Genomic DNA, 12,855 nt, shown 5'->3' with positions numbered 1-12,855 from the left:
TCTCATTTTCATTTGTTTCAATGTATGTTTGATTTCTTCCTTTATCTCATTGTTAACCCATTCATTGTTTAGTAAAATGTTATTTTTTGTGTGTTCTTCAGCATTTTTCTCATGATTAATTTCTAGTTTCATACCATAATGGTCAGAGAAAATGCTTAGCATGATTTTAATCTGAAATTTATTGAGACTTGCTCTGTGTCCTACTATGTGGTCTATCCTAGAAAATGTTCCATGTGCACTTGAAAAGAATGTATATACTGCTCATTTAGGGGTGAAATGCTCTGAATGTATCTATTAAATACATTTGACCTAGTGCATCATTTAAGGATGTTGTTTTCCTGTTGATTTTTCTGTCTGAAATATCTATCCATTGATGTCTATGGTATTAAGATCACCTGCTAAGACTGTATTGCTGTTGATCTCTCCCTTGATATCCATCGAGATTTTCTTTATCTATTTAGGTGCTCCCATGTTGGGTGCAAAAATCTTTACAAGTGGTATACTCCCTCTGTTGGATTGCTCCCTTTGTTATTACATAGCCCTTCTTTGTTTCTTACTATAGTCTTTGGTTTAAATCTATTGCTACCCCAGCCTTTTTTCATTTCCGTTTGCATACAATATCTTTTTTTATCCTTTTACTTTTAGTCTGTATGTATCTTTCATTTTGATATGGGTCTCCTGTAGACAGCATATATGTGGGGCTTGTTTTTCTACTCATCTACCCTGAGTCTTTTGATTGGAGCAATTAAGCCATTTGCATTTACAGTAATTATTGATAGGAACATATTTATTGTCATTTATTCTTTTAACTATATTCCTTTCTTATCTCTCCTCCTCTTCCTCCTTCTACTTAAAGCAGGCCCTTTAACATTTCTTATGATATTGATTTGGTGGTAACAAACTTTGTTAACTTTTTCTTATCTGAGAAGCTCTTTATTTCTCCCTCAGTTTTAAATGATTGCTTTGCTGGTAAAAGAGTCTTAGTTGTAGGTCCTTGCTCTTCATCACTTTCAATATTTCATGTTTATGCCTGTTGGCTGAAATGTTTCTATTGAGAAATCTGTTGGTAGTCTTAAGAGAGGCTCCCTTGTAGGCAACTGTCTTTCTCTTGCTGCCTTTAAGATTTTCCTTGGTGTTTTACCTTTGCCATTTTTATTATGATGTGTCTTGGTATGGTCTCTAATTTTGGGGAAGAGCTAAGAAGTATTTCTTTTAATTTTTCCTTACATGTTTAATATAATTCATTGATCAAACCATCTGGCCTAGGACTTTTGTTCTGGGGGAAGTTATTGTTACTAATTCAATCTTTTTACTTGTTATAGGTCTGTTGAGATTTTCTATTTCTTCTTGAATTAGTTTAGATAATTTGCATGTTTCAGGAAACTTGTCAATTTTGGAGGGTTAACTGATTTGTTGGCATGTAACTGTTTATATTATTTTATGACTCTTTTCTCTTTGTAAGATTGATAGTAATGTCTTCACTTTCATTTCTGATTTAAGTTATTTGTGTCTTTTCTCTTTTTTTCTTTGTTGATCTACCTAAAGAATTGTTAATTTTGTTGTTCTTTTCCAAGAACCAACTTTTGGTTTCATTGATTTTCCCTATTGTTCTTCTGTTCTCTATTTTGTGTATCTCTACTTTAATCTTTATTATTCCCTATTGTTGAGTTTAGTTTGCTTTTCTTCTTATAATTCTTAAGATATAAAGTTATGTTATTGATTTGAGATCAAAACTGGAAAAGTTTACATTCATCCTGCCTTTCTCTACCTGAATTAATGAGTAGAGACAAAGATTGAATCTTTATGGGTGCTATAATGCCAGCAATCTGAGAAGACAGCAGGTTATGTACCCCAAAAAGCTATCTTAATATTCATCTGAAGCAAACCTTTTTATCAGGAGAAAAGTATAGGTAAGGGGTTTAAAAAAAAAAGTTAATTAGATAAATGTTGTAGTCCAGCAGTGATTTTCCTAATATTTCTCTACCTGCTCAACAACAATTCTTTATCTGCATCTCAATGGAATGCAATGGCTCCCACAATCTTATCATTTACAGACCCCCTGGGGCATGAAGGTGGAATCGCTTGTTGACCTGGGCTCACTGTAGGTCATGCATTCCAGTTCCTGGAATAACAGCTTTCCACATACATTAATCACTTAAGCCTGTCAGCTATACACCAAGTTAAATCATTAACTCTTTTTTTACAGGTTTTTAAAATTGCTGTTCTATGACAGTTTTCCCAATTTTCCTCCATTGCTCTCCTCTGCTCCCACTCCCCATCCCCCAGTCAATCCCCACCCTGTTGTCAATGTCCATGGGTCATTTATACCGGTCCTTGACTAAACTGTTCCCCTTCTTTCCGCCCTTATCTCCCTCCCCCCTACCGCCATCCCTCTGGTCACTGTCAGTCTGTTCCTTGTTTCTGTACCTCTGGTTCTATTTTGCTCATTTGTTTGTTTTTTTCATTAGGTTTCCCTTATACCTGAGATAATATGGTATTTGTCTTTTGTACCTGGCTTATTTAAGAAATTGAAGGCATTTTTGTACACCAACAACAAAATAACAGAAACAAGGAAAAAATCCCATTTATTATAACAACATGAAAAATAAAGTACCTAGGAATAAACTTAAGGAGGTAAAAGACCTAGACTCAGAAAACTACAGTACAATGAAGAAAGAAATTAAGGAATATACAAATAAATGGAAGCATATACTCATGGATTGGAAGAATTAACATCATTAAAATGTCCATATTACCCAAAGCAATCTATAGATTCAATGCAACCCCTATTAAAATACAAATGACATATTTCACATGTGAATTTAGAACAAATATTTCAAAAATTTAAATGGAACCAAAAATGACCCCAGATAACCTCAGCAATCTTGAGAAAGAAGAACAAAGTAGGAGAGATCACAATACCTGACATCAAACAATATTACAAGGCTTCTGTAATCAAAACAGTGGTACTGGCATAAGAACAGACACATAGATCAATGGAACAGAATAGAGAGCGCAGAAATAAACTCATGTCTCTATGGTCAATTAATATTTGACGAAGGGGGCAGGGGTGTAAAATGGAGTAAAAATAGCCTCTTCAACAAATGGTGTTGGGAAAACTGGAACGGTACCTGCAAAAAAATGAAACTAGACCACTGACTTATACCATATACCAGAATAAACTCAAAAGAGATAAAAGACTTAAACATAAGGCATGACATTAAAGTCCTAGAGGAAAACATAGGCAGTAAAATTTCAGATATCCCATATAGCAATATTTTCACTAATATATCCTCTAGGGCAAGGGAAATAAAGAAAAAAAAATAAACAAATGGGACCACATCAAATCAAAAAGCTTCTCCACAGCTAAATAAAACATCAACAAAATGGAAAGAGAACCAACCATATAGGAAAACATGTTTGTTAATGACACCTCAGACAAGGGTTTGATCTCCAAAATATATCAAGAACCCATATTACTCAACACTGGGAAGAAAAAAAATCCAATTAAAAAATGGGCAAAGGGACTGAACAGACATTTCTTCATCAAGGACACGCAGAGGGCCCATAGGCCCATGAAAGGATGTTCAACATCACTAACCATCAGAGAGATGTAAATTAAAACCACAATGAGTAATGATGGTCAGAAGGGCCATCATTAACAAATCAACAAATAACAAGTGCTGGCAAGGACGTGGAGAAAAGGGAACTCTAGTGCACTGTTAGGGGAAATGCAGACTGGTAAACTAACATGGAAAACAGTGTGGGATTTCCTAAAAGAACTGAAGGAACTGCCTTCACTGTGGGATTTCCTAAAAAAACTGATTCCACTGTTTTGATTATACCCTAAGAATCCTGAAACACCAATTCAAAAGAATCTATGCACTCCTATGTTCATAGCTGTGTTATTTACAATAACTAAGTGCTGGGAACAACTAAGTGCCCATCAGTAAATGAGTGGATAAAAAAACCAGTGGTATATTTACACAACGGAATACTACACAGCAGAAAGAAAGAACTCCTACCTTTCACAACAGCATGTATGGACCTGAAGAGTAAAATCTTTAGCTCTTGACTTCCCCTATTAAGATCTTTCCAGCTGAGCAATGCTAGATGTGAGAGCTTAGGGCCTTCTTAGGTCTTTTCTGAGATATTTATGGCATTAGTCATATGCATTGCCTAGGCATGCATGTGTCCTTCTAGATTTTCAGGAATATGTTGGAGCTTTTCAAAGCCTGCTATAGACATCTAATTCATGAGTTTTTCATGTTTAGATTTATGATGAGCTTAGAATTTGCCTCTATTTTTTGCTTACCTCAGGCAAGTTGCAATATTAAACAATTGCCTATGGTTGTTTTCAACCAGTGCTCCTGGGGAAAGGCTGTTCACACTTGGTGAACTCTGAATCAGGTCAAATAAAGAAAGCCTTGAGAGTATAGTCTTCTGGGAATCACCAAATAGTTCAAATGATTATAATAATCTGAGAATGAGGCTTTAAAGAGACTTTAACACTTTTATGCTCCTTCCAGTGGTTGCCAGGTTGCTATTTTTCACCATGCTAGCAAGCTCTTGATTTTTAAGGCTATTGCAGAGCTAAGAAGAGAGCAACAAGAATTAAAGCAAGTTAAAATGTCATAAAGCTCAGCCGTGGCTGGGTGACTCAGTTGTTTGGAGTGCCGTCCTCTATACCAAAAGACTGTGGATTACATTCCCAATCAGGGACTCCCTGTCAGGGATGCATATGGGCGGCAACTGATCCAACCAACCAATGTTTCTCTCTCTCTCTCTCCTTCTCTCTCTAAAATATATATCTCCTCAGTGAGGATTTTTAAAAAAATGCTATAAAGATCCATGTGGTTTTTGTTTGTTTTACTAAGATTTGGCTGTAATTCTTGAATAAACACTTCCTGGATCACTAAACTTTTGGTCACTGTTCAGAGTTCTCATATAGTTAATTCTGACCATTTTTCCAGCATTCACATTGCTTTTATGGAGGAAAGGATTTTCAGTGGTGTTTACTCTCTCTTTCTCCTGGATATCAGTTTTGTTTCTTTTAATCCTCACCCACGGATATGTTTAATGAATTTAGAGAGAGAGGAAGGGGGAGAGAGAGAGATGGAGATGGGAGTGAGAAACATCAATTGGTTGCCTCCTATACATGCCTTGACTGGAGATTGAACTGCAAACTAGGTATGTGCCCCTGACTAGGAATCAAACTTGCAAACTTTTGGTGTATGGGATGACACTCCAACCAACTGAGCAACCCAGCTAGGCCTGAATATCTGGTTTTTGATGCTTAAGCAATTAATGATGTGCTCATTTAGGTCTGAAATTCTCCCTGGATATCCCGTAGAGTTAGTTTCTTTAGTGATGATTTGCAACTAGATTTATGGGTCTGACAAACTTGGCTTGATTATTTGGATGGCCTCTGGAAGGGCTTCTCCTCTGAGCTTTCTATAAACAAGATTCCACTCACAGACCTTGGTGATTGAAGCTGATGACAGAACATGGTCCATTTATGTAAATAAGGGCCCTTGGGGAGCTTGCACATGGGATGTCTCTCTGTCCTCCAATACTTGCCTGTATTCTTTCTCTTGCTGCACCATATCCTTTTCCTTTAAATTAAGGCTATGGATACTCTATGGAATTTGGTGAATCCTTTCAAATAACCAAACTGGGAAAATTTTTGCAATGATATGTCCGTACAACGCAGTACTGTGCAGCTGTAGAAAAGAACATGAAATATATCTGTGAAATGACATGGACAGATATTCAGGATATGTTAAATAAAATGCAAGGTACAGAATTACATTTTAATGTATTATTTTGTATGTAAGGAGAGAAATGCAAAGGTATATAATTATATTTACTTGATTTACATAATACTGAAATGATACACAAAAAACTGTTAAAATTATTAACTATGTAAGTGGTGGAAGCAAGATAACTTAACCTATACATTTTCATGTTTTGACCTAAAAATTTCATGATTTGATTTTGAGCCTTATGAATATTACTCATTCGAAAAATTATATTTTCAAATAAATGAAGGAAAATTGTCATGTAGCCCAGGAAGAGTAATAAAGTATTATAGAAGTTCATTATAAGTACCAAGAAATAAAGATGGAAAAACCATAGACATGCCAAAGCATAAACAAACAGCCAAAGTAAGTAGTGACACAAGATACAAAAGTGAAGTTTCACTTGGGTAACCTATAAAAGCCTTAAATAATGGCTTTAGCTTAACATTTCTAAATAGCAGCACTGGTCACATTTTGGGCAGGAGATTTCTTTGTTGTGGGTGTCCTATGCCAAGTAGGACGTTCAGCACTATCCTTAGCCTCTGCCCAGTAGCAGGAGCAATCCCCACAAAGTTGTAACAACCAGAAATGCCTTGAAATATTGCCAGATGTCCAGAGGAGGAGGACACCAAAAAAAAGGAGTGATCCCAGTTGAGAATCACTCCTTTAGCTGATGTGAATAATAAGTTGGTTTTCTGAGCAGCTCGTTAAAAAGTTTTTTAAAACTTTTTAGTCACTTTTTCTCTGTCAATTGATCTATGCCCCAGAATGACTCTTTCACTGAGATGTTAAACATTTCATATAACAGTACTTTCAAATATTTCATATAATAGTATTTTCCAGTTCCTTTTTGATTATTAACATAAGCACAACTAAGCCGGTATATTATTTTGTAACTTTTTGTCTGACATTAATGATTTATCAGAAATATTTTCCCTCTTGATAAGTTTTTAAATAGTTGAATCTTTGGTGCAATTTTATTACTTGGAGACATTTTGTGTGGTAGACGATCTTTATTTCTTTAATGATATTAGAGAAATGTAATTAAATACTCATGTCCATGTCCTCACTTTTTAATAGTTTCTTACATAAAACTGAGGGGAGGCATACCTTTAACATGAATTTGAAATAATTTTGTTATTCCTTTTCTTGTTTTTTTTTTTTTTTTAACCTTTCCCTGAGAGTCTGGAATCCTTCAAAATCCTTCAAGAAATTGGCCAGGAGGCCATAAGGACAATAATTAATTAGCACTGCATCTGTGAAAGTCCCATCAGACAATGGCCTAAAACCAGGGCCCCCTGCTAGCTCAGTAGTTCACAATTCTGGCAGCCTGATTTGGGACCGGTTTTGCAGAGGGAAATAGAAGGAGCATCTTTACCAAGCTCTGCCAGGATCTTCTGCAGTGATGCACGTGGTCATAATTATTTTTAAGCATGATTGCTTTGTTTCTGAGAGTGCAATCAAACCTGGAATCAGGAGACTGGTCCACAACTATTTGTGTGAACTTGGTGTTAAGTCTCCCTTCTCCACCTTATCCTGGAAAGTGAGAGAGAGAGAGAGATTGTTGCTGTTGTTGTTAATGTGATTAATTTTAGTTTCGGGGGCAGAGAAGATCACATATCCCAAAGAATCACCTGGGTTTACCGTCTCTTCTCAGGTGGGAGGGTTTTCTCATTAGAAGGGAGAGACAGTTCAAACAAGTAAAGTGAAGACAATTCTGTGGCTGTAACGGAAAAATTCCCTTCGTTCTGAAATAACTGAAGGACTCTAACGACGGAATACACTCAAATAAATCTTCAGCCAGGAACAGGATCTTAATCCACCGTCACCTCCCTCGTCCGCAGCGCCTCCTTAGTTAGCACTTGCAACCCATTCCCAATTCAGCTGAGAGCGCGTGCAGACTCGGAACTTCGCTCAAAGGCCGGGGACTCTCCCAAGAGCATCGCTAAATTGCAAACAGATGCCCGCATGCCTAAGGCCTAGCCGACCAGGGCACCGCCTGCGAGACATGTTCCAGCTCAGTTGTTTCCGAGTGGAAAAGTTGGCTGCTGGATTCTTTTATTCTCTTTGCTTGAAAAAAAAGCTGGCTTTGAGAACAGGATTCCCCTTTCTCCGGGCAGGGGAGCGGAGAGCCAGCCCGGGCCCCAAGACTGGACACCCAGTCCCTGGCCTTTGCAGAGCCAAGTGGCGCTTCTCGCCCCGTCCTGCCCGGGGGTACAGCGGCCCTCCCCGCTCCTCCACCTGGGAGAAGACGACTCCTCGCTCCTCGGGGTTTTTTCCGCCCCTCCTTCAGCCCTCCTTACGGAAAGGCTCCAGGACGCCAGACCTTGTTTCCTTCACAGCACTCGCAGCCTACGCTGCTCGAGTCCCGAGTTTATTCAGGAGGCGAAATTTCGCGCCAAAGATTAGGCTCGGGAAGTTAGTTCTGACCGCACGGTTGTCCCTCGCGGGGTCATTTCAGAAAGCACGCTCAGAAGTGCAGGGCTTTAAAACCTCCACCCCCGCCCCTGGCGCAGGAAAATCCGGTGGTGGCCAGCAGGTGGGCCACCGGCTGCTCGTCACCACAGTCAAGGAGCTGAAGGCGCTTTGAGCCTGCCTCTCTCTCCCGACCACACCTGGACTGCACTGCGGCACACCCAACAAATCCCATGAATCCAAAGATCCCCGTCGGAGGTGTTCAAATTCGAGTTTGTTCCGACTGTCCCCTCCTCGCACCGACTCTGGAAGCCTCTTCTGCAAGGTTTTTCCCTTCGGACCCGAAGGGGCGCGCGCGTGGCTTTGCCGGGTCCGCCTCTTCCCTGGGCTCTTGCGGGAGGGGTGGATAGGCAGGAACCTGGATCTGATTAGGTGGGAGGGGGAAGCTGTGGTCCCAATCGCCCTCTCCTGTCTCCCAGCTCCTCCGGGAGGAGGAGGAGGGACGGTACAAGAGAGGGGGGTCCTACCCCTGCGCACTCGGCCCGGGGTTCCGAGCTGCTGCCGCCGTCTCCAGGCTCTCACCTCGCCCCCGCCAGAGGTCCCGGCCATGGGACCCCGTTCCAGCTCCGGCTTCTACGTGAGCCGCTCAGTAGCCCTCCTGCTGGCGGGGCTGGCAGCCGCGCTTTTTCTGGCGTTGGCTGTGCTCTCTGCCCTGTACGGCCACTGCACGCGCAGCGCGCCGTCGGAGCTTCGCGACTGCGGGGTCCCGGACGCTGGGCCATCTCGGCCGGAGGAGCCGGGGGAGTTGCCGCCCACCCGGAAGCCCGGCCCCACTCGTGAGCCGGCGGTGGCGGTCACGCCGGACAAGTGGCGACCCTCGGGGCCCTGGGACCAGCTGCGCCTGCCTTCCTGGCTCGTGCCGCTGCACTACGAGCTGGAACTGTGGCCCCGGCTGCGGCCTGACGAGCTCTCACCACCTGCGCTACACTTCACCGGCCGCGTGAACATCACTCTGCGCTGCGCGGTGGCTACCGCGCTGCTGCTGCTGCATAGCCTCTTCCTGGACTGTGACAGAGCTGAGTTGCGGGGTCCTTTGTCCCCGGGCACTGGAGACGCCACCGTGGGCCACGTGCCGGTGGACAACCTGTGGTTCGCGTTGGACATGCAGTACATGGTGCTGGAGCTCCGCGAGGCCCTGCAGCCCGGGAGCCTGTATGAGCTGCAGCTCAGCTTTTCCGGCCCGGTGTACCCGAACACTAGGGAGGGACTCTTCCTCAATGTCTACACGGACCAGGGTGAGCGCAGGTAAGGGCAAGCCAGCCCCGGCCTCCTCGGTCCCCGCGTCCGTCTGTTTAGCTGCTCACCTGCTTCCAAGCGCGCGTGTATCCTGCCCTTCCCAAGCCAGCGGGAGAGCGCCTCCTTCTTCCTCTTCCTTCCAGAGATCCAGCTCGGAATAAAGGCTTCGAGAGCTTGGCCACTTTTCATTCCCATGCCTGCTCATCCAGTGTGTTTCTCTTGTTGTCCCTTTTAAGGTCGCTGCTACCCTCAGAAGTTAGTCGTTCTCTTCAGAAAGTCCCCGTTTCCTCTAACCCACAATTTCTTCACCGCAGTAAACAAATCCTTTGGTACCCAACGTTTGGTCCGCGGACCAGCAACAGCTGTAATACTTGGGGGGTAGAGGGATCAGGACTTGCATTGTAAAGAGATCCGCAGGTGATTTTCCGGGCCTAATGTTGGAGACGCGCGGGGCCATCGCACCCTTGACCTCCCCGCTGCTCCCTCCCGGGGCGCCCCTCGGCGCTCAGCTTCCCTGCTCTACCTCTTTTTTTCCTCCGCGCTCTGTAACTGCTGCTCTTACAACAAATGGATTCCCGTCGGGGCTGTTTGCTCTCGCAGTTCTTCTTTTTGCTTCAAGTTCTCCAAACCTTCGGAATCCCCTTTAATCCATCCCCTCCTACTCCCTGCCTGGGGCCTGCATCTGGTTTTGCTGGTAAGCAGCCGCATCCCCTACCCCACCCAGCTCTTTGAACCAGCTCTGCGGAGTGTCCGCGCGGCGCTTTTGGGATTCTTCGGCTGGAAAAATAAATAAAAGCGATGACAGACCGCCCCTCTGAGTTTGCAAACTCACGTAGTGTACATAGGCTCTCTTTATATTCATTTGAGATAATGTCTCCCACACGGAATATTTCCAGTTCAAGAATTGCCTTTTGCCACGGTCTGCGACCACATTACTTGACCTTCGGCCAGCATCGGGGGATCCATGGTTTAGGTGCAAGATACCAAAAAGGTCTTTTCCTTTCCTTTCCTTTTTTTTATTTTAAACTGAATTTATTGGGGTGACACTGGTTTGCAAAACCATACAGGTTCAAGCGAACAACTCACTAAAACATCATCTGCACTCTGCACCATGCGCCTGTCACCCCAAGCAAAGTCTCTTTCCGTCCCCATTCCACCCCCTCCCTTTGCCCACCTCCACCCAGCCTTCCACCCCACCCCCTTCCCCTGGCTATCACCACACTGCTGTGTCTGTGTTTTGTATATGTGGGGTGGGTTTTTTTTGTTTTTTGTTTTTGTCTTTGTTTTTGGGTTTGTTGTTTGTGGTGGGTTGTTTTTTTTTTTTGGCTTAATCCCTTCACCTTTTTTCATCCAGTCCCCCAACCTGTCTCCACTCTGACAGTTGCCAGTCTGTTCCATGTATCAATGCCTCTGTTTCTATTTTTTCCTGTTTACTTTGTTCATTAGATTACACATATAAAGGTTTTTCAAACTGGCGATCCCCTTCACTCACGCACTGGAGGAACATTTGCGGTTTACACAACTGCATGTACTTTACCCTTTATTATTAGAGAAAATGTTCTCAGATGTTCTCTATGAGAAAGAAACCCACTAAATTACCCCCTAAATCATCTCCTGTGCTATTTTCAAAACTTCAGGGGTTTTAAAATAAGTTTAATAAGCTGCCTTAGTGAATGTGTAATCTGTAACTTTTGTTTTTAAGGACATTATGCATGGTTTTTCTTTTTCAAAAATGCGTCGATGCTTGAAAAATTGTTGCTGAAAAGTTTCATGTAAGGATGATATGTAACTGGACTATAAGCACTGGAAACCTTTTGAAATAACTGTGTGTAGTTCAGGGTGCAAGGTTTTTCCGAGTTAAAAAATGCTCACTCTGTGCATACATATCTGATAGCGTTTCCTGCTGTCAGTAAGTAAATCATCTGTTCACCCAACTCTTTCTTCTTCCTTAATGGGAAGTTTTAATGGGGCTGTGGCTCAGATAAACTGCTCTAGCAAACATGGGAAAGTCTTTTTCTATTGTGCTGCCAACTCTAGTGGTAACTAGAAACCATATCTTGAGAACATTAAAATTCAAACAGGCAGAAATCTTAATAAAGTTTTGCAGATGTTCATAGAGTAAGGTGGAGCTCCAGAACTGTGGCATCTTAAAGGAGCTGTTGCCTCAAAATTGTTCTTTGGGGGGTCTCTGTTTCTTAAGCCACAAGGAAAAGAAACCTCTGATTCTGAGGGTAACTCTGTCTTTGTTAAAAAGGGAAATTAGAGTTAGATGTTTGAGAGAACACCAAAGCAAGAATTTTTCTCTTGTCCCAATCAAAATGATTCCTAAAAGGAAAAAGACTGACTTGAAGCCAAGGTCACAAAGAACCTAGACAAAGTGATGATGTGGTATGATAGGCCTGAGTTTGAACCTGAGCCATGTGACGTGAACCAGTCTCTCGGAGTCTGTTCATGGAATACAGTCGGTAAGTGTCAACCACTGGAGTGCTGTGAAAATTAAACGAGAAAGAGGGAGACGGTGACTGACAACCCATTAGCTCAGAGTAGTATTGTTAGGAACATCCTCCTGTAATCTAAACATGGAACCTGCCAAATTCCTGGTAGGTATGAGTTTAAGGAGAAGATTCCCTTATGGGAAGAAACTGCTTACTGATTCCACATTGTCTTCGAGTGTCTATAATTTCAGATGCAGTAGTCAGAACATGTTTACCTCTCTTCTTTGGTGACCCTTTATTACAGTCTGGACAGGCTAATATTTTTAAATAATTGTACTCAACACTAAGGTAAAAGAGAAAGAAAATTATTCCAGAAAATGTTTTCAAAGAGCATCACTGCCTCCCCCTTCTAATGGTTAGGTTATGATTTTCTACCTTCAGAGGTTTCTGAGGATGCTTCCCACCTGTTCTTGGCCCTTCTCCAGTTGGCAGGGGCCATCACATTTCTGCCCTGGGGGGCCACCTCCTGGATGCCTTGGACATGTGCTTCTGTGTGTCAGTGCTTGGTTCCTTCCTTCCATGTGTAGAAAGGTGAGAACAAGATCGTAATGCTAACGTCCCTCAAAGCAGTATTTCCCAACTTCATCCATTGGCATATCACTATTTCATGTTGTGTCATATTAAATGTCTCCAGACATATTATATGCTAAAAAAGTTACTTGATTAAACAAAAATATGAAGTAAATTTATTGAAAAGCAACTCTATACCATTATCAGAAGTGGGAAACCATTTGCAATTTATCAACTGTAATGACACATACTAATACAATAAAACCATGCTAATTAGTATTAGTATTATTGCCTACTGAAGGATCTGAAGGATCTGAATCTGAGGGCTGCTCTCTCTT

General features: G+C 42.1%; 1 protein-coding gene across 1 annotated transcript in view; it reads left to right on the top strand.

Annotated features, from left to right (window-relative positions):
* Window positions 1-8,682: 8,682 nt before the first annotated feature.
* The window catches only part of LVRN (laeverin), a 51,950-nt gene continuing 47,777 nt past the window's right edge, over window positions 8,683-12,855 (top strand). Inside the window, exon 1 of the mRNA XM_054589936.1 lies at window positions 8,683-9,521. Within this exon, the coding sequence (XP_054445911.1) occupies window positions 8,824-9,521 (698 nt within the window). The 5' untranslated portion in view covers window positions 8,683-8,823. The remainder of the gene's footprint in view (window positions 9,522-12,855) is intronic.

This window comes from Pteronotus mesoamericanus, unplaced genomic scaffold (assembly GCF_021234165.1).
Source record: "Pteronotus mesoamericanus isolate MK-2021 breed Mesoamerican mustached bat unplaced genomic scaffold, CSHL_Meso_final scaffold_167, whole genome shotgun sequence".
Lineage (NCBI taxonomy): Eukaryota > Metazoa > Chordata > Mammalia > Chiroptera > Mormoopidae > Pteronotus > Pteronotus mesoamericanus.
Note: the sequence above shows the minus strand (reverse complement) of the source record. Positions and strands in the feature narration are given on the sequence as shown.